The sequence below is a fragment of the Xyrauchen texanus genome, chromosome 13, assembly GCF_025860055.1.
Source record: "Xyrauchen texanus isolate HMW12.3.18 chromosome 13, RBS_HiC_50CHRs, whole genome shotgun sequence".
NCBI lineage: Eukaryota > Metazoa > Chordata > Actinopteri > Cypriniformes > Catostomidae > Xyrauchen > Xyrauchen texanus.
Window position 1 is genome coordinate 4,072,938 of NC_068288.1, and position 23,230 is coordinate 4,096,167.

The 23,230-nt window shown below is 37.9% G+C and overlaps 1 protein-coding gene across 4 annotated transcripts in view; it reads left to right on the forward strand.

Moving 5' to 3' along the window:
- Positions 1 to 23,230, forward strand: part of LOC127653876 (receptor-type tyrosine-protein phosphatase F-like) — a 440,914-nt gene that overhangs the window by 344,228 nt on the left and 73,456 nt on the right. For all 4 annotated transcript variants that reach the window (XM_052140683.1, XM_052140684.1, XM_052140685.1 and 1 more), the window contains 4 exons: positions 2,900 to 2,981; positions 13,169 to 13,381; positions 20,046 to 20,203; positions 21,169 to 21,281. In XM_052140683.1, coding sequence (XP_051996643.1) covers positions 2,900 to 2,981; positions 13,169 to 13,381; positions 20,046 to 20,203; positions 21,169 to 21,281 — 566 coding nt within the window. The remainder of the gene's footprint in view (positions 1 to 2,899; positions 2,982 to 13,168; positions 13,382 to 20,045; positions 20,204 to 21,168; positions 21,282 to 23,230) is intronic.

Sequence of the window (23,230 nt, forward strand, 5' to 3'; positions counted from 1 at the left end):
AAAAGTAGTGAGTGGTTTTCTCGTTTCCTTGTTGTTTGATTAATAGCCTTTTTATTACATAGCCTATTTGACAGTGATCAATTCGGTTACATGTACACTTCAAGTCTGACATTTTGATACAAATACACTTTTTGTCCACTGTTTAAGTTCACTTTAGACATAAACAACTGAATTTACATTAAATCCTCACCAAGACGGGCATTGGCGGAATTATAAAGTGTATTTGATAATTTAGCCCGTAACTGCATTAGTGCTCAAACATTAGCCGCCTGTCAATCAAAGAGCGCACAGCTACAGACGTCAGGAAATAAAAAGTCAATCTTTTATATTTCATCTAGATCAACCAACCAGTGGTGCTCATGCTATCGCGATTGATGTAATGTACATCCCTGTTCTAGATGTAGAACATAGGATAAATATTGAAAACTACTGAAAATTTTGATCGAGGACATCTCTTTTTTTCCGATAAACATCTAGATCATTTTATTACCCAGCCCTATTGATAACATTGCATTAATCTCTCACAGCAGCCCAATAATCTCTGTGATAGATAGTTAAATTACAGGCTACATTATTGACACACAGAATCTAGTAAGCAGAAATATGAAATTTACCTTGATATGTTTCTTCAAATTAGAGGCAGGATTAATGCTGATATATGGCTTGAGCAAGTTAAACTCATGTGACACGATCAAGCAATTGGCCTTTTTCACTGTGAAAAGCACTTTCAGGTGCGGTCAGTTATGTTCAGCTGTAAACTGTGCTTGAGGCATCCTCCTCATCTGCAGCTGCCGTTCAAGTTTTTTATGTGTGATTTGATTTGACGGGAGTCACAAGACTCTCCCTAGCCAATCATGTTGATAGATAAAAATAAAATCAGAACAGGGAAGTACCGAACACAGACTGTGGGAAAATAGCACTGCAAAAGTATAGTTACAGCACTTGAAATGTACTCAAGTAAAAGTATACAAATTTTAAACTACTTAAAGTGCAATTCTTGGGGAAAAGTAGTGAGTTACAGTAATGTGAGTATTTGTAATTTGTTGCTTTACACCCCTGGTGCTGTGTGACTCAAGCCAGGTCTCCTAAGCAAGCAAATTGATCCGGTTGCTAGGTAGGGTAGAGTCACATGGGGTATCCTCCTCGTGGTCGCTATTAGTGGTTCTTGCTCTCATTGGGCTGATTGATAAGTTTTGCATTGATTGCGGAGAGTAGCATGAGCCTCTACATGCGGAGTCTCCGCGGTGTCATGCACGAAGAGCAAGATGAGGTGAGATGTTTTAATGGTCCTAAAAAAAAAATATTAGTTTAACTGTAATTCTTTTAGGTGGCCCAGACATTCACCCTGCTAAATTGTATTGCCCTTGAATAATTTATTTGCTTTGTGACTGTGGTCATCAACATTTCCGTGGTCCTGTTATTATTGTTATGGTAACTCTAATCAACATTTGTCTACCTGCATTCCAAAGCACTCTCTTGCAGCAGTCTTTTTCCACACTGTTATCTTCAAGCAACCCAAAGATGAAATGTTTGTGGCTCTCAGGGAAATGTTTGCTTGAGTCTCAGAGATTAACCAGCGCACATAGGCAAGAATCCTATCCGTCAGTGGGCAAATATTGGATCTTTTAGCTTTAGCAAGACTTGAGGCCGAAAGTTAAAGCTCAAACACTGCACATCCCAGCTAGGACCAGTGGTTTCACATGGGTTTGCATTATGGCAAATCAAAACATCTGCTGGAAAGTAGTGCATTCTGAAAATACTCTTATGTATACCAATACCTACAGGACTAACACTGACCAAAGACAGAGCAAAAATCCTTTTCTATTATCAGAAATACTTTCTCATCAAAGCCAAATGGTACTGTTTGAAGCCATTCTATCACACATATCAAACAGTGGACTGGGGCTTTATTTGGAGTTCTAACTACTCAGGCTTTAATTGGATTTCAAGAGTTTGTTACTGTCACTGAATGGGCCACAGGGTCCTGAGCTGTCACAAAATCATTTAGAAACTCAATCAGTGCTGTAATATCAAACCAGACCAATTTTTCAAACTCTCTGATAAACCAGTGCTGAACCTGTGATGAAAAAAACTAGAAAGATTTGCCCTCTATTTGTGGACTCAGATCTGTTCTCTTTAAACAGCAGAGATGAAGGGTGTGTTCACACTTGTAGTTCAGTTCTCTTGGTCCTCTTGGTCTGGACCAAAAAATTTAAATTTATACATTTAGTCATGGTTCACTTAGCGTTCACACTGGCATTTTTAACACCAAACATAATTATGCAAAACCAAAGGCATCAGGAAAACGTCACAACCTGAATGGACAGCTTTTATTATGTATATTTTTGGACGGAACTTGCCGATCATCCAAAACAATGCTGGCTGCAGGGAGAAATGTGGTCGTTATATTTATATATGTATACATGGTGTATTTTTACCAGCTGAGAACAAACGAAGAGCTAATTAATGTGTATAGAAGTCATAACAGCAGCAGGAATTCCTCTTGCTTATTCCTTATGCTGCAAGGACTGTTTGCTTGAGGTCAGTATTAGGCAAATTTCTGTTCAAACTTCCTGTTTTTGGTCCGTTTAGACTTCTTTGGTCCATGTTGCATTCATATGTCAATCGAACCGCACCAGAGTTCGTTTGGAAGCGGACCGAGACCCACTATTCATGCGTTCTTGGTACGAATGTTTGGGGCACACCAAGGTTTGGGTGACAGCGTTCACACTTGTTCAAATGAACTGCACTAACAGAGCAATTGGACCAGAGTTCGTTTTAATCACATGCCAAGTGTGAACACAACCGAAGAAGGTCATGCTTTTCATAATCATTATCTTCATCATCAGACAGCTCAATTGAGGTTTCTGTATCTTTTTTGTTTCTGGTTTCTTTCTAGGTGGTTTTACATAGTGGTGGTGCCAGTTACTTCATCCCATCTACGCCGTTGGGAGAGTCCAGAGGATATGGATCTAGACGAGGTGAGTGTGACTGTTTTCTGCTTCACTGCTGAATCTACAGCAAATCACCCAAAGAAATTATGTGTCTAGAGTTGTGAGTTTGCAGTCTGAATTTCATTATCAGATAGAAAGATTGGTTGATTAATGCAGGGGTTCTCAAACTTTTAGATTCCAGGGACCCCTAGATATGATGCTTTTCTTGTGGGGAACCCCTTTCCTAAAATATTAAAGCAGCTTTATATTAGCATTTACAGTATGAAGACCCGATTTTACTGTGTCAGAAAAAGTGTGAAGCAAAATTTAAATAATATTTATTTCAGATTTACAATCTTTTTTCTTATCATTTTATTTTCACTATTAAAGGAATATTCTGGGTTCAATGCAAGTTAAGCTCAATCAACAGCATTTGTGGCATAATGCTTATTACCACAAAAATTAATTTTGACTCGTCCCTCCTTTTCTTTAAACAAGCAAAAATCAAGGTGACAGTGAGGCACTTACAATGGAAGTGCATGGGGCCAGTCAGTAAATGTTAAAATACTCACTATTTCAAAAGTATAGCCACAAGACATAAACAATATGTGTGTTAATATGATTTTGGTGTGATAAAATCGCTTAGTAAGTTATTTTTACCAAACCATTTTTACAACTTTGTTGCCATGACAATGTAATGTCAGCAAACCGTAAAACCCTAAAGTGACTTTAAAAATTATGATTTAAACAAATTTAAAGCTAAAATAATACATACATTTTTACATAAGAATTATTGTAAGCGCTTTAATAAAAGTATAAGTTTCATATTTCTGCTTTTAAGCCCTCTAAAAATGGCCACATTCACTTCCATTGTAAATGCCTCACTGTAACCTTGAGTTTTGCTTCTTTTTATTTTTTACAATTATTCTTTAAAGAAAATTCGTTTTTTTTTTTTTGTGGTAATCAACATTATGCCACAAATGCTGTCAATTGAGCTTAACTTTATTGCACACAGAATATAGACCTAAACAAAACACTACAGCTGTCAATGGAATAAAATAATCAGGATTAACTGCATGATTTCCAATCAGTCTTTACAAAGCAGAATGAAATTCTAATAATGTAAAATCTGTTAATGTAAAACTTATACTTCTGTTTCATGTATCCCCTAGAACACCCTTGCCCCAGTTTAAAAACCCCTGGCATAATGGATTACTGAATTAACATCTGATTTACTGACAGGATCTTTAGATTAAAATGTGAAGTTAAAGATCACAAAGGAGTTTAGTTTTTTTAATTGTTATTTTAATTTAAAAAGAACGTGTGTTATAAAAATAGTATTGTTATGCCTAGAATGTAGTTTAGTATCTAGTCAGTCTGCTGCAAAAGCATAATTCTGCTGCAATTATGTTTGTGTTTTTGTATTGTATTATGTACAAATAAAATAAAAGGGTGACTTTCACTCTGGTACCTTACATTACATTACTTTATCATTATTTTCTTTATGTTTTCATTCACACAGTGTGTCAGGCCTGTGATGGATGTTTTTTCTGTTTTCTTTTCTATAATATGTTAGTATAATGAAAATATTTTGTCGTTCCACTCTAACTTTTCACCTCTCTTTAGCATCTTCTGTATCACTGCAACAGCTGCTCAAACTCACAGACAGTTTGAGGCGTCTTAAAAAACTTCTCTTGGCATTTTTCTGCTTTGTTATTAATACTGAGCTTTCTGTTCCATCCATTTTCTGCACAAAAGTAAAAACTTTTCTAGTGCTGCCTTTTTGAATATTAAAAAGCATCTGGTCTGTAAAGTAAATACCCCGGGATCCGAGAAAACTGCACAACGGTGTCACCAGCATTTTCAAACAGCCCAGCATCAAAGAGCAGTTATCCCTTGAGCTGTCCTTTTATTTATGAGCACTGGCCAGTCCCATGAGGAGTGTATTATTGAAAGCTGTGTTGTACTGGTGTTTATCACTACCCTGATATTATGATCGCTGTCCCAGTGTGTCCCAGTGCGATCCTCATTCTCTGTCACTAGATTCTATTTGTTCAGCTGCAATCCTGCATCCTGGATTTTATCCAGTCTTGACAAAAACTGTTTTGAGTTAAGTCAAAGAAGCTATGATTTGTTGGTTATAATATTAGTGGAGAGAGAGAAGGTGGTTGAGGTATGGAAAAAGACAGGAAGGAGTCTATAAAGAGATAGGTCAAGCTCTGGGGTAGGAAATGGTGATGGTTGTGTGTTTTTGGCCTGTGTCATTTTAAATTAATGATTTCTCTGACTGAGGCACCTGAGGCTGGTATCTGCCTTCTGACTGCTTGATCACAATGCAGCTGTTTCACGAACTGAATGTGCCAATCAAGGAATGCAAGTAACTCTTCATCAACGGAAGATCGCATTTGCACTGATTTTTCAGGCCAATCTGAGTATAGACACTAAGGATGGCCGCAAATTATTTTCATGTCCACAGCAAGCATTGTCTTTCATAGAGAACATGGGTTGATTTTCATGTTGCCTCCAAGTGAGCTCGACTTGCTGAACATACACTTGACTGTCTGAGGAAGCTGGCCATCTTTTTGTTCTGTTTTGTGTTGGTTCTGCCTTGCGGCTGGGTTTGTTTTGTAGAGTAACACTCCTTCAAGAAACTTTTGCATTGACGGAGGTTCGCTTTGCACTGATGTTCCCGGCCAAATTGCGAATGGATACTAAGGATGGCAAAGGGTATTTGCATACCCACAGCAAGTGATGTCTTTCATAAAATGTATGGACTGAGGTAATCATGATGTGTTTCTCATGTTGCCTCCAAGTGAGCTTGTCTCCCTGAAAATAGACTTGACCGTCCAAGGAAACTGTGCACCTGTTTTGTTTCTTTATGTGCTGGTTCCGTCTAGCAGCTGGAGTTGTTTTGCGGAATAACACTCCTTCGGGATTTTTTGAGTATGAATCTGCACATGCTTTGTGTTTATGCCTCCTATTTGCTGAAGTTTGTTTTGTGGAGTATTTTTGCATTTTTTAGGTCATCTGCTACACTGAACAGCCGGCTAACTGAACATTCATTTGACTGTCCGAGGAAACTGAATGGCATTTTTTTTGCTGGTTCTGCTAGAGGCTGGAGCTTGTTTTTTGGAGGAACACGCCTTCGGGATAGTTTTGTGAATGCATATACACATTCTTTTAGATTTTTCTGACTATTGGCTGGAGTTAGAGATAGATTATTTTCTGTTATGTCATTTTGTCTCACAAAATTTGTATAGAAGCAACGGACTTGAGTAATCCGACGACAAAGTTATTGCAGGAGCTCTCATAGGCGTAGATGGGCTGTTTGATTTTAGAGAGATGGACAGCAGTTGGCGCTATAATGCGTGGGTTAATGCGCACATTTGTTTGGTTCGGGGGGAAGTTCAGGTTTGATTGTTGCACTAATGTTGGAATGTGGTCTTTATAATCTTGTTTTTGACAGAAAATCTATTTTTTCTAATATGTCAAAATGTCAAATGTTAATATGAGTGAACTGTCTCTCTCTAAGTTGAATGTGAATGGGTTGGGGCACCCCATAAAAAGAAGGAAGGTTATTTATTTTCTTAATCGTAAGCAATGTGATGTAGTGTTTCTTCAAGAAACGCATCTTTCCCCACAGGAAGCTGAACATTTTGGGAAGATATGGGTTGGGCATATTTTCTTTAACACTGGCTCAAGTAAGAGCAGGGGAGTAATTACATTGATAAGTAAGCATCTACAATTCAAATGTCTCAAACAGATTAAAGATAAATTAGGAAGAGTCATTATTGTTTTATCAGAAATTAAGGGGCAAAGGAGGAATTTTGTCTAATATTTACACACCTAACGCTGATGATCAGGGCTTTTTTTATTGATCTTGAAGGGATGTGACTATAAATTGTTTCATCAGTCCATAAGATTTATTGTAGAATAGTTATATATATATATATAGTCCCTCATTTCATCTGTTGATTACTCAATTGGAAACATCTTAGTCTCAGATCACGCACTGGTGTGTTTAGAGATGTTGCCAAATATGGATAAAAATAAATCATATAGTTGCCGCTTTAATGTATCCCTTTTGCAAAATCCTGATTTCCAACAAATGTTAAAGGCTGAAATCAATGTCTATATGGAGACCAACTGGTCCTCAATATCTTATGTGGCTTGGGAGGAACTTAAGGCTGTTCTTAGGGGTCAGATCTTACAGTATGCTTAATTCATCAAAATACCCAAAGCACAAATTCTCATGGAGTTAGAAGGGAATATTAAAAGTGCCGAGACAGAGCTGAAATGCTTAATGTCGTCTGATGGCCTCAGAGAATTGACCAGATTGAAATACATATACTGTATAATACTATTTTGTCACGGAAAGTGGAGTTTTGGTTAATTCAGGGCAAGACAGTCATACTTTGAGTCGGGGACAAAGCAGGAAAGCTTTTGGCTATATATATATAATGCAGAGAGAGTCTTTTTCTGCCATTCTCTCAGTGAAATCTGCTGGTGGTGAAATATTTACCTCATCCATTGATAATGCTTATAAAGAATTCTATCTTTATATTTATATTTCCACGTCTTCGTCTACTGATGAAGATATTAGAAACTTTGTGGAACCTCTAGAACTCCCTATATTGACGACTGAGCAAAAACGTTATCTTGATTCTGAGATAACCTTGGGGTAGCTTGATGAGGTAATTAAGGCCTTGCCTACAGGCAAGGCTCTGGGACCAGATGGCTTTGTCGCTGATTTTTTTTTTAGGTCTTATGCTACAGAACTGGTTACATTTTTGTTAGAAGTTTATACAGAATCATTAAAGAATGGAAAACTTCCACCAACCATGACACAAGCCTGGATCAGTCTGATTCTTAAAAAGGACAAAGATCCAAGCGAGTGTAAGAGTTACCGTCCAATTTCCCTGATCCAGCTAGATGTTAAAATATTGCCCAAATTTTTGGCTAATCGATTAAGAAGAGTGATGACATCTCTTATACATATACTGTAGATCAGGTGGGGTTTATTCATGGCCGCAGCTCTTCTAATAAAATCAGGAGTTTCATCAATATCATGTGGTCAGTGGAGAATGATCAAACTCCGGTCACTGCCATCTCACTTGATGCCGAAAATGTGCTTGATATGGTAGAATGGGATTATCTTTTTAAGATTTTGGAAATGTATGGGTTTGGGAGTATGTTTATTGGATTGAATAAGTTCCTTTATAGACACCCTGTAGCGTCGGTACAAACTAATGGATTCATTTCAGATTATTCTACCCCGCAGGTTTGCCCTCTTTCCAAATTATTGTTCTGTCTTGCCCTGAAACCATCTGCAGCCACGATAAGAAAGAAGGATGATTTTCCAGGGGTGATGACGGGAGGTGTGGCACATAAGCTTCTGCTTTATGTGGATGATCTTTTATTATTCATCTCTGACCCTACTTGATCTATGCCTTGCCTCCACAGAATTATTAATTCACTATCTAAATTCTTAACATATGTAGTCTATTGGTCTAAATCCGAAGCTCTGGCTCTGACAGTGTGCTGCCCAGTAACGGCTTTCCCTAGGTATTTGGGTATTTTATTCCCAGCTAATTTATTTATTTTTTTGACCCTTTAATAAAAAGGTTTTTGAGCAATGTGGGCTGGTGGGCTTTATTACGTTTATCGTTGATTGGGAAGGTTAATGTTATTAAAATGGATTGTATTCCAAAATTCAACTACCTGCTAAAGTCAATCCCTATAGATGTCCCCCTCTCTTATTTCAAGCAATTTGATTTCATATTCTTTCATTTGGAATGGTAAGCATCCCAGATTACATTTCAGTAAGTTACATAGGCCGATTGACAAAGGTGGGCTAGGCCTACCCAAGATTTTGTTTTATTATTAGGCATTTGGTCTCAGACATTTGTTTTATTGTTTGCTTCCACCTGAAAGAGCCCCTCCCTGGATTTGTATTGAATTGGAAGTCCTTGTCCCTTATTTTGCCATTGCAATGCCTTTCTATCAATCTAACCGGAGATGTTAAATTACACCCCGTTATATCGCATTATATCGCATTTGCACTAGGTATGGACAAAAGTGTCCTGAGTGTTTAATTCGGATATTTATCTAAATGTTGCTTCAAGCTTATGGCTGAACCCCAAATAACATATTTATAAATCCCCTTTCTGCTGGTCAAAGTGGATATGAGAGTAGTGTGTTGAGATCCAATGGTTAAGATTCAGGAGTTTTGGTTGAAGGTTCTAAGTTTGGTGTGCGATGTATTGGACACTCGGGTATCATTTTGGCCAAGACTCTGTATTTTGGGCAGTGGGGCTATCATCGATATTGAAAATAGACACATAAAGAGTTGGGTCTTAACCAGTGTCATGATTGCCAGGCAGATCATTTTAAGGGGCTGGAGGATGGCTGGAGCACCATCTTTTCAGGAGTTGTCCTTGGAGATGGGAAGGGTGGCAGCCTTTGAAGAGGAGACATTTAGAAGAATGGGGAAGTATAGCTTGTTCATGGAGAAATGGGGCGGGTATCCTGTATGTCATTTATGAATGAGTGAATATTATTATTATATTTACAATTTTTGTATTTGTTTTATTTATTAATATTATTATTATTATTATTAGTGTGTGTGTGTCATCATTTATGACTACTGGGATGTTTTTGGGGCCAGGGTGGGATTGGTGATTGGGAGGGGGAAGGATAATAGTGGGGGTTAATGTTGATTCTGTGTATTTATATATTTTGTTTTTCTATGTCATGTATGTGAATCAATACAAAATTGTTAATCTGAAAAAAATAGCACCGAAGTTCGGCAATTAATTTGCACTAAACTCAAATTTTGTGTTCATTTTTTACGGACCTGGTGTAAATGGACATTTGTCTTGGCAAAATCATCACGGATGGTGTGATCAGGCCTATTCTTTCCTTAATATGATGCGCACAGACAAAGGAGAGTTCAGAAGTAATAAATGCCAGATTCTGTTGATTGTTCAACCAAAATCCCAATAATAACAAGAAAAAGAAAAAAATACGATTTTTTGCAAGCCCAAAATACAGGGGACTCTTATTTTGAAATTACATAGATTTGGCTCCATTGCAATGCTCTATTTAGTTAGGCTATCTTCCAAATTAAGCTATTTATAGCCTCTATGTTCACCAGATCAATGGTTTTGTTGAGATTAATTTGGAATAATGTACAGATTATGCTCTTATGGAAAGAAATTGGTACTTTTATTCACCAAAGCCGCATTCAACTGAATTATTACAATTTGAGAAAAAAATAACACCTTAGCAGATCCTTGGCATTCTAGCTGGCAGTTTGTCCAGATACTCAGGTGACATTTCACCTCACGCTTCCTGTAGCACTTGCCATATATGTTTTTGTTGGTCACTTCTCATGCACCTTAGAGTCTAGCAGATCCCACAAATGCTCAATGGGGTTAAGATTCATAACACTCTTTTCCAATTATCTGTTGTCCAGTGTCTGTTTCTTTGTCCACTCTAACCTTTTATTTTTCTGTTTCAAAAGTGGCTTTTTTTCACAATTCTCCCCCATAAGGCTTGCACCCCTGAGTCTTCTCTTTACTTTTTTACATGAAACTGGTGTTGAGTTGGTAGAATTCAATGAAGCTGTCAGCTGAGGACATGTGAGGCATCTATTTCTCAAACTAGAGACTCTGATGTACTTATCCTCTTGTTTAGTTTTATCTGGGCCTTCCAAATCACTTTCTGTCCTTGTTAGAGCCAGTTGTCCTTTGTCTTTGAAGACTGTAATGTACCACAACTGGAATGGATCGACGGACTGCATCCGCGTGCAGTGTAAAAGCTCTAACCTGTTAACATGGGTACGGAAAAAAATACGCACCGCATACGCACTGCAAACGGAGTATGTGTGAAACGGGCGTAAGGTGTTGGAGTGATGGCTGCTTGAAATGGGGCCTGTCAAGATTTGATAAAAAATTACTTTTTTCAAATAGTGATGGTGCAGTTTTTTATATCAGTAATGTCCTGACTATACTTTTTTGATCAGTTGAATGCCACTTTGGTGAATTAAAGTACCATTTTCCTTCTGAAACAGTAAAATCTGTACATTATTCGAAACTTTTTGCCGCCAGTGTACATATGCATACAGTTGCAATCAAAATTATTCAACCCCCTGACCAGCAATACGTTCTGGTGATGTGAATTAAAACACATAAACTAAAACCTCAGTAAACATAGTAAGTTATTAATCCATATTTGAGTGATTTTGAGATCAAAAAGTTTACCCAAATTGTTTTATAAAAACTAACTAATTCTCTCCATAAATGTCATGTAAAAAAATATTCATCCCCCTAAAGTCAATCATTTGTGGAACATCCTTTACCCTTAATAACATCAAATAAATGTTTCAGGTAAGTGTTCTCAGGCATTGGACAACTCTCTATTGGAATCTTTACATATTTCTCATGAGCAAAAGCTTCCAGCTCATTGACATTCTTTGGTTTCTGTGCTGTCACTGCCTCCTTGAAATTCCAACAAAGATTTGCAATGGGATTTTAATGATGGTGTGAAAGGGCGATTCAAGGACATTCCACGACCCATCCCTGAACCAGATTTTTGACAACTTGGATTTATCTTCGGTGTTATTGTCTTGCTGGAAAGTCCAGTGAACACGAGCTACAATTTACACACTGAAGGCATCACATTTTTGCCAAAATGGACTGATACCTAAAAGAATCCATGGCATCAGTCACATAGTCAGAATAGCCATTTCCTGCAGACTGGAGGACTGACCCACCTCCTTGCTTGACTGTGGGGATGGTGTTGTTCTTGCCATCACCTTGCCTTTCTTTCTCCATATGTACTGCTGACCTATGGGTCTAAAATGTCATGGTTATTGTCATAACCTCCGTTCCCCAAGGGAGGGAACGAGACTTTGTGTCGAATGAAGTGACACAAGGGGTATTCCTTGGATGCCGAATCATAACTCTGAACCTGAGAAAAGGCCAATGTCAAGTTGGCAGACAGAGTTTGCATGCCCCGCTCCGGACATACGGGTATAAGGGAAGGATGTCTCTGTACATTGCTGCATTCATCTTTCCCTCGATCCTGACTAGTCTCCCATTTCCTTCTGCTGAAAAACAGCATGATGCTGCCACCACCATGCTTCACTGTAGGGATGGTATTGGCCAGGTGATGAGCGGTGCCTGGTTTCCTCCAGACATGACGCTTGTCATTCAGGCCAAAGAGTTCAATGTTTGTTTCATCAGACCAGATAATTTTGTTTCTCATGGACTGAGAGTCCTTAAGGTGCATTTTGGCAAACTCCAGGCGGGCTGTCATGTTCCTTTTACTGTGGAGTGGCTTCCGTCTGGACACTCTACCATACAGGCCTGATTGGTGGAGTGCTGCAGAGATGGTTGTTCTTCTGGAAGGTTGTCCTCTCTCCACAGAGAAACGCTGGAGCTCTGTCAGAGTGACCATCGGGTTCTTGGTCACCTCTCTGACTAAGGCCCTTCTCCCCCGATCGCTCAGTTTGGCAGGATGGCCAGCTCTAGGAAGAGTCCTGGTGGTTCCAAACTTCTTCCATTTACGGATGATGGAGGCCACTGTGCTCATTGAGACCTTCAATGCTGCAGAAATGTTTCTGTACCCTTCCCCAGATCTGTGCCTCAATACAATCCTGTCTTGGATGTCTACAGACAATTCCTTGGACTTCATGGCTTGGTTTGTGCTCTGACATGCACTGTTAACTGTGGGACATTATATAGACAGGAGTGTGCCTTTCCAAATCATGTCCAATCAACTGAATTTACCACAGGTGGACTCCAATGAAGTTGTAGAAACATCTCAAGGATGATCAGTGGAAACAGGATGCACCTGAGCTCAATTTTGAGTGTCATGGCAAAGGCTGTGAATACTTATGTACAAGTGATTATAATATTTTTTTAATAAATTTGCAAAAAATTCAAAAAACTTCTTTCACGTTGTCATTGTGGGGCATTGTTTGTAGAATTTTGAGGAAAATAATGAATATAATTCATTTTTAAATAAGGCTGTAATATAACAAAATGTCGAAAAAGTGAAGCACTGTGAATACTTTCCGGATGCACTGTATATCACTGTGCCCTCCGTTGTAGCACCGAAAATACATTTAGTCACACTTTGTGTACTTTTATGATTTTTTCCTGTGCACTGGTATGTTGATTTGAGATTGTGCTAAAGTGTAATGCACTGGAGTTTCTGTGTTTAATTAGCTTTTGGAGGGTTTCGGAGACTCAGACGTGAGGAGGAGGAAGAGGCAAGCTCAGGACGTCCTGCGACCATACATTGCTGCCAAGTTGGAAGATCTTCCCGAGACCTTTGTGTTAGGAGACGAGAAAACTTACAACGGCTTCTACAACAAACCTCTGCCCGGCCAGCAGCAGTATCGCACATTTGTACTGGCAGCACTGAAAGATCGAGACTCAGTGAGTTAAAAAAAATCACATTCAAACACGATTCTTATGTGCTGTGATCAGAAAAAATAGAACTCACTGCTGTTATCAGCTGATCTAGAAGTGTGCTGACAGAGGTGAGAGATTCAGACATTTGAGACCTTCAGAGCTCCCTCAGTTCTTTACTCTAACCCTAAGTTTTTTCAGTAATAATTCAAATATGTTCAATTATGTTCCTTGATCTTCTTTCACTTGAATATTCATGGAATTAAGATTTTAAGAGTTAACTCAAATGAACAAGTACAAAATTAAAGGAGTGGGGAATAATCATATTGTGATTCAATAATTTTATTTGTTTTCTTAATCAAAACTTATGTGGCTGTTATTACGAATTCACAGATGACGAGCAGACAGAGAAGTTTGAAGTAAGTTTGGAGCAGAAGAAACCGAAATAAACCTCATGTAAATTGTCAGCTTTACGCTAAGCTAAAATGCTATTTCTAGCCATTATACATGCACATGTTACCAGATTAATTATTTTTATTCTTATTGTAAATAATTTTTAAGTCACCGTTAGAGTGATAGGTGTTCCCATTGGTCAATTTAGACCCTGTTCAACACATGTCATTTCATGCAGATATGAACATTCATAGCTAAGGTAAAGTCTTATGCACACATCTGTGGGGAATCATTATTTATTTTTTTAATGGCTTACCTAGAATCATAATTTTCCTTATGTATTGTGAAATTCTATACCATGTTTTCCAGAATATAAGTCGTGTTTTTTTTTCATCATCTGAAAGACCCTGCGACTTACAGTCCGAAGCGACTTATATACATAATTAATACGTAAATGAAGCCAGCTGGTTAAACATACGCACACGAAAATGGACGAAAACATCAGTCACAGAGATGGTAGAAGTCCTTTAAATTTGCCAATTCAGAATATTTTGCCTTTACAAAGTACTTTATGCAACCAGTTTAAATATTTTGTCCATCATAACATTATTGTTCTAACAAACACTAGACCGCTGTTAGATGCAACTCCTCACATGCCCACAAAATGTAGTTTCATCACACTCATAGTAAAAACATTAGTCAGTGAACAGCATAATTAATACATTGCAAAGAGGGTTGCAAATATTAGAAATATCCATATTCACCAACGTTAACGAATGATTAGAATACAACAGGCACACTATTTTACTCTCAGATTAAAAGCTGTTTATTTGTGCAGAGCATAGAGTTACAGATGTTATAAACAGATAACTGTTTCAGGTATAATCAGTTTCTTTCATGAAAAAAATAATGATGAGAAACTGTAACACACAACTACTTTAAGCAAATTCTCTCATTTAAAACAAGTCCAAAAACACAGTGATATGATGTGAAGATTCTGAGATACTGTAATCTTACATTTTTCTGCTTGATTTTGGAAGTATTTTTCCATACATATTTTCCATAGGGATTTCATTAAAGATTTCTAAGCCATGAACCATTTTTTTATTTTTGGCCAGCCTTCCACCCCCCCTCTTCGGGGGACAACTTTATTTTAATTTGAAATCAAACAGACTGTAGATACATGTAGTGGAAAGACGGGTATATTTTAGAACATACAGGACAATAACATGTTTCAAAACAGATAATCTTTCAGGAAAAGATGAAAAATAAAATAACAAAAAAACAAATAAACAAAATAGTACATAGGTATGTATGTATGCATGTATACAAAAGATTTGGGTGTGGATGTTAACGATTTAAAGAAAGAAAGAAAGAAAGAAAAAAAGGGGGGGGGGGGCAAAATGAAAAAAAAAACATTGCTAATACAAATAATAAGCTAAGAGATATATAAAGAGAGTAATAGAGAAGGAAGGGGAAATTGTCTGTGAATGTGCTTATTGGGTATGATGTATTATATTATTTGGGAATTGGATGTTATAGCTGGGGTCTGTGGATATGTACGTGGCCTCTGTCTTGGGGTGGATTTGATTTGAAAGAGGTTAAAAATATATCCCATGTTTCATTAAAGGCTGATATATTGCCTGTTTTGTAAGTGGTTATTTTTTCTATTGAGATATATTCTGAGTAGATTAATCCAGTGAGTGATGTGACAAGAATTCTTGGATTTCCAGTTTTGAAAGATTACTTTCTTAGTGACAGTTAGAGAAATGAGTAGCTGGTTTTTATATTTATTTGGTAGAGTACTTTGTGTAGTATCACCCAGTAGACATAGTGATTGGGACAATGGAATTCTGCAGCCCAAGATCTGAGAGAGTTTGTTAGTTACTGCTATCCATAGGGAGTGAACTGGTTGGCAGGTTCAAGTGGCATGGAGGTAATTATCTGTGTTACCTAAAGTGCATTGTAAACAAATACCTGTATCGGCTAGTCCCATTTTAAACATTTTGTATTGGGTGATGTGTGTTCTGTGTATAGTTTTATATTGTATGAGTTGCAAGTTTGTGTTGGTGGTCATTGAGAAATTATTATTGCAGATATGTGTCCAGATCTCAGAGTTGGGAGAAACAGCTACATAATTTTCCCATTTTGTAGTTGGGAGTGTTATGGAACATATGTATGTTAAATATGAGTTTGTCAAGTTTGGAGATATTTTTTTTTTTTTATTTGTGAATTTTGATATCTCCATGAACCAAAGTTTGAATTGAAGCAAAAAATGTCATGAGGGAATGAACTACAATGACATAAAGTATTGTGAATGATGTTATCAAATTAAAAATCTAATTAAGAAAAAAAAAATAATAATATATATATATATATATATATATATATATATATATATATATATATATATAATTATTATTTTTTTTTAAATATTTATTTTATATTTATATAAATATAAAACGTCTCTGGTTACTTAAATGTAACCCTTGTTCCCTGATAAAAGCGGAACGAGGTGCTGCGCTGGAAGCACTTTGGGAATACCTTCATGTGTGTAACCAGCTGTGAATTTGTGTGTAACACGTCAATGAATAAGTAGCCCTTACTACTGTACTTAGGACCCACATAAAAATATCTGGCAGAAGTTTCTACACTGCTAGGCTGTCTGAGATGGGTATTAATTTTAACACTTCCTGTTGAGGTGGTGTTGAGTCCCCCGCGTCCTGAATAAATGCAGGAAGCAGCGAAACACCCAACTTCTTGATGGAAGCCTCTACCTCCCGAAACACCGGAGGCGGCGAGAATGGAGAGGTTTCGTGGGGGTACCGGGAGGGGCGAAGTGGATGTGTGCGTGCCCCGTCCCGAGGGGAGCTACCCCCACAAGATTAGGCGCAAGACCATCAGGGTTTCTTTCTCTTACAAATTAGCGTCCTGAGGTCTTGCTTTGGGGGCTGCTGAGGGCGACGAGACCGTCCCCAATCTTTGCAAGGGGGAGCACGACTCGCCACGCTTTGCTTCTGAGCCTCCCTTCTAGCAGGACTGAGGCGGGTCTGGGTGGCAGACGGGCCCACCCCTGAATTCGGCGAGGAAAAAACTGCCCGAAGGCTGCGAGGGCAGTATGCTCTTCCCCCAAACAAACAAAGCAATACTGATGTGTGTACCTCTCGGCCATAGTGTAAACAAGGGAACATGCATCGTTTGCCTTCTTTTTTTTTTTAAGAAAGAAGAGAAAGGAGAAAAGGTTCCCTGCGCACTGTCTAACCAATTCTAACTCCTAACAGAGGAAAGAAAGTTTGACAGACTCGTAGAAACACACACACAGAATGATCTCCTAAGACAAAATATCTGACGATGCTCTGGTGACGCATCTATTTATAGCCCAGCCCCAGGTGCATCCAATGATTACACCGGCAGAAGCTATAAATTCCGGTCAATGTTCATTGACGTGTTACACGCATATTTACAGCTGGTCACACACGAAGGTGTTCCCAAAGCGCTTCCAGCGCAGCATCAGAAGTGTAACTTTTTGTAAAGGGAACTATTGATTTTATGTTGTTAATTATAAGTAATGAAACAATATATTTAAAGTATATTGCAAAATATTCAGACATATCCAAATATATAAGTAGGTTGATAGTGTTCATTGATTGCGTCATTTGCAGTGTGTCATGGGAGTGGTATGTTGCTACAAAGCTCTTGCACAGAGCTCTGAAATAATGCAGAATCATGGCTTCAGTATCATATACCATCAATTAACAACTTCGGAGTTCACAGTGTGTCTAAAGTTGAGTTTACTTAAAGCAAGGGAGAAGTGAAAGGAGAGCTGGTGAGAGGCCAGTCAGTGTTTGGCTGGTAAACAAACTGGAGAGCCTGCGAAACTACTGCAGCACTTAAAGAAAAGAAAAACTGATTTGAGGAGGAGATGATAGAGACATCACATGAAGGAGCGCACTAGATCAGGAGAGGGAAACTGAAAGAGAGATGTCGCAGCAGAAGAATGAGAGTGAAGAACTGAGTGCGGAAGATGAGAAGATAAAGGAGAGTTAAAGACAAATGAAATCAAAGATCCATACTATGTGTGCAATTGTGACATACACACGCACACATATGAATATGCATAGTAAACAGTGGTTGGAGCCAGGCAGAGATGCATTACTCTCACTGTGGGATGTAAATTGATCACTATGAAAGTGTCCCACAGGGCTTTTAGATGCTTCCTCATGCTGTCATGGAGGAAAGATTGCTGCATCACTCAAAAGTTTCTCTCTGACACCTGCTGGAAAGAGAGATGTTAGTGGAGATAATAGCTTAGCAGTTAAAGGGATGGTTCTGCCAAAAATAAAAAATCTGTCATAATTTACTCACCCTTACTTTTAGTTATGTCAAATCGAATATGCCGTCTACTCTGAGGTCTTTAGAGGTCTGTTATATTGGTCTTTACATAACTCACCTTGTTCCTCCCAGCAGTCTGAGCAAACAGTACATTTTGAGGAACGTTGAGAGTCCTTGTTTGTGCAGAGCTACCATAATGTCTGTCATGATTTCTGGGCAGTGAGGGATTCTTTGGTTCCTGCTGTTGTTTCCGGAAGGAATGCAGAAGGTTTTGCGCTGGTGGGATTTGTTTATGTTGCTCACCGGAGCTTACACTACATTATAAAGCTTGGAAGAGCCAGAATATTTTTAATACAACTCCGATTGTGTTTCGCTGAAAGAAGAAAGTAATATACAAGTAGGATGGCTTGAGGGTAAGTAAATTATTAGATAATTTTCATTTTTGGGTGAACTAACCCTTTAAAGGATATACTAAGATGATTACTGTCCAGCGTTTGTGGAAGAAGACCAACTTCTGTGCTTCTTTGAAGATTTGAAGGGCCTCCTCTGATCCACTCATGTGTTACCTCAAGATGTCATTAAACATCACATTTAGACCCAGTTATACTGTAGAATACAGACATATATGTATAGGTACAGGTGATATGCAGTTGACATGCCTCCCAGCACCTATTGGCTCCCATCTCATTAAAAACACATCTATATGCTAAGGGGATGCCTCTTTCACAAAATTCACTTGTTAACCGTTTTAATTGGGTCATATTTAATACTTTTCTAGTTCTTTCATTTTGACCCTCGAAGCCTTCTTGCCTTCAAGATTTCTATATGTAAATGACCTCTCTTTTGATTGGCTTTTCAAAACACATCTTTTAAGTTCATAGAAGTGTAATATTTGTGTCCATGTTTATTTCATACATTTTGAAAAAAAAACATTAAAAGATAATTATTAAAGTTAAAACATAATTTATTTAATTACAAAAATGTCAAGTGGTGTAACGATCAAGTAAATCAATTATAAGAATTACAGTCATTGCTCTTTGAATAGATGTGATTGTACGCAACTTAATCTTTAATTAAAAAAACTTTAAAAGATTTTTCAAAGTTTTTTTTTGTTTTACTTTACAGGTCAAATTATAAAGAAAATTTCACTGAATAATTAATGTAAGTGCTTTAACAAAAATATGAGCAAGTTATTTTTGCTTTTAAACCCTCCAAATGCTGACACTCTTTATTTCCATCACAAGTGCCAACTTTACTATAAAATTTTTTTTGCAAACTGACTTTCACGTGCCATGTCCTAGGTTTTGTTGCAGTTTCATGGTGAAATGAACACTAGAGGTGCTACAACAACTGTGCGTTTTATCCACTTTAACACAAATCACGAATACAACGGCTGATTATGACTTTATAAAGACTTATTTTTCACACTTTTACTCACACATTGCTATGCTATGATATAAAAATACTTTGTCTTTAACACATAATTTGAAAAACACTTACATTTAAACGCTTTAATTACAGACTCACCTACTGTACACTAACACACTTATTAGCTTGCGCGGTAAAACACCTGTTAGAGCATCAGACTTTGAACTCAGAAGTCCGGGGTTCAAGACCAGCCAAAAACGCAAGCTGACACGTGAAACGAAAGTGTAATAGAAGCAACTTGATATGAAGTGGTCTCTTCAGAAAATGTGCTCTTAATGTTGCTGTTTGTTTTAGGACACTATTGGATAGGTCTAGGGTAAAGATGTCTATTTTGATTTTGCATAAATGTTGCTATGGTCACGTAATGTTCCTGAGATCAGGCTGCTGATTGTTGCTGTCCATTGAGCTTACCTTGTATTAACACAGAACATTCCTTTAAGAGATATTTTTATATATACAACATAAGATATATTGCAGAATAAATGTATTATTCTCGTGCTAGATTTTAATGTGTCCCTTTTGATTGATTCATTTGCAGATGTTTACGGTCAGTCCATACTCTGATCCGATGATGGTTAAGCTCCACAGCGGGATGTCTCGTCATGTGGAAGACCCAGAGATGCTGTGGGTGATGGGACCTGTGCTGGCCGTTGTTCTGATCATCATCATCGTCATCGCCATCCTGCTCTTCAAGAGGTACATCAGAGAAACCGCTTCCTTTTTATATAGATGCACAAGGAATTCAATTGTTTACTTTCCCAGAAAAATATAAAATGCTTCAGGTTTTGCAGGAGTGGTCAAATTTCCTGTTGTTTTCAAGCGAGTCTACTGTGTTTCTTCTTGTCAGAGTCTCATCAGACCATACCATAGACATTGCTGACTCACCGAACAAGTTGAATATCTGAAAAAGTAATTGAATTTCAGTCTAGGAATCCTTTTGTAGTGTAACTCAAGTGCATATATGACAGTCAGCAATTTAACAGTGCCCTTAGGAAAGTGTTTTTATTACAGTACTTTTATGAGTAAATTGTATTATATTTATTGAACTAGACATCTGAAATTATATTTTTCCTAACCCAAATCTTCAATGAAAATCCAAATTGAGAAAGTAATTATAGTTGACCTACGAAAATATACTGTAGGTCTATATACACTCTATGAAGTTATGTAAAAGCTGAAGATAAAAATGTACCCTTCAATTATAACCAAATCTTTCTTATTTAAAAAATGTAGGAGAATAATATGTCCCAGGTTCACGCTAGAAGCCTATTGAGTGAAAAGAGAGCTTGTTTCATTAGTAGAAATGGCATTTCCACATTCAAAACTTATGCTCAATATTTCTGTCAAAACTTGCTCTACACAAATTTTCTTGCAGTTTTCTTTCTTTGACATTCTCTCCCCTCCCCCCCCACTCTTCCCTCCTTTTCTGTGGGATGCAGCAAACAGGAGAGGTGCGTATTGAGTGATTCTATTCATTCTCTTTCATCCAGTAATTCAGATTTGTTTGTGCTTGTGTGTAATGACATTGCATTGAACTCAGATCAGTGCTATTGCTCTACTAACAGATACAAACACACAGAGGAATTATCTTATGTTTGTTCACATCCACCTGAACTGTGTGTTCATGCGCTCATGTTTGGTGTCATTACCTGTCTGTACAGGAAGCGCACATCTCCCTCAGCTAAAGATGAGCACTCAGCTGGAGTTAAAGATCACTTACTGGCCCATTCCTCCGACCCAGTGGAAATGAGGAGACTTAACTATCAGACACAAGGTACAACATGATACACACATTAACAATATACACTGGCACAAACAAATCACACATTTCAAAAGACTCATTCACACAACACAGGAAACACAAGCATAACTGGTAATGAGGATGTGTATTATGTTTTAAATGGCTGTGTGCTGGTGTCTCTAGTTTAAAAAGCAAGATCTTGTGGTCAACCGGCTTTACTTGAAATATAAATGTTGGCCACCTAGTTTTGCTGTTGAATAGCTTGGTTAGAGTAGAAGTTTATTTTTATTTTCTTGTGATTTAACATTTTTATTGTTTCATCTATTAAATATGAACAGCATCCCAATCCCCCACCAGACCCCCAACAACAACCCAGTAGTCACATAATTATAGAGACACAACAAAAATAGATAAATAAATAAATAAATAAGTAAAATAAAAATAATAAATTAATCACACACCTCTCTCTCCACTGTCCCTCCCCGAGAGCCCTCCAAAATGACATCTGCCCTGTATCTTCACAAAAAGGTCTAGACTAACCAGTCTTCTGGATACCCCCTCCTCAAGAGCTGACACTCTGGCTATCTCTGAACACAACTCCTGAAATGGGGGCATTCCAGCCAACTTCCAACTCCTTAAAATGATCTGTCTAGCAATCACATGCTAGTTAGGACCCAGTTTTTCACATGCTTATTCACCAAAATAATGACTGCCCCATTTCCTAAGATATAGAGTCTGGGGCAAAATACAACTTGAGAGGCCAAAACCTTGCACATAAAACTGAATCCTCAACCAAAATTCTTGAATCTTAACACATCCCCACAAGACATGGGTTGTGTCTCCATCTTCTGATGACTGACATCGCCAGCAGGTGGGTGTGTCTTTAAGACCAAGTCTATCCAATTAAGAGGGGGTCCAATAGACTCTATGTAAAATCTTAAATTGCATAAGGCAAACACTTGCATCTCTAGATGCAGATTTGATGTTTTTTAGAATCCTAGCCCACACTCCCTCCTCTAATGCCAAGTTTAGATCTTTCTCATATAATCTCTTAAGAGAATTTGAAGCTATATCCCCCCCAGACTCTGAATTACAGTCTCTGTGTAATCACAACACCCAGAGAATCTGCCACTTTAGAAGGGTGTAAACTACTCCCAAAAATAGTACAGAGCAGTTGGCGAAGCTGTAAATACCTATAGAACTGAGATCTGGGAATCCCAGAAGGTTTAACCAAATTTTGAAAGGGTCTCAACACTCAATTCTCATATAGGTCACTGAGAGTAGTAACCCCCTTCCCAATCCACTCTGACCAGCTAAAAGGGGACTTGTTGTTGCATAATTTGGGGTTCAGCCATATGCTCAAGGCAACATTTAAAATTCTGATTTAAACAGTCTGGATACTTGTGTCCATACCGAGTGCAACTGCAAGATAATGGGATGTAACCTAACCTCTCCGAATAATATGATGGAAAGGCTCTGCAATGGCTAAATAGGGGCAAGAACTTTCTGTTCTATACAGAACCAGGGAGGGGCTCTCTCAGGTGGAAGCGACCTATGAGTCAAATGCCTGAGACCGAATTCATAATAATTAAATAAAATCTTGAGTAGGCCTAGCCCACATTTGTCAATCGGCCTATGTAACTTATTGAAATGTAATTTTGGACGCTTACCATTCCAAATGAAGGACTTCGCTATGCTATCAAATTGCTTGAAATAAGAGAGGGGGACATCTACAGGGAGAGACTGCAGCAAGTAATAACATTTTGGAATAAAATTTATTTTTATAACATGAACTTTCCCAATCATAGATAAATATAATTAAGTCCACCTGTCCACATCGCTCAAAAACTTTTTTATTAAAGGGTCAAAATTAACTCTAACTAAATCACACAATTTTGCTGGGAATAAAATGACCAAATACTTAATTCCCTGTTTGGGCCAATGGAAAGCACCCGGCTGGAAAGCCGTTACTGGGCTGTTAG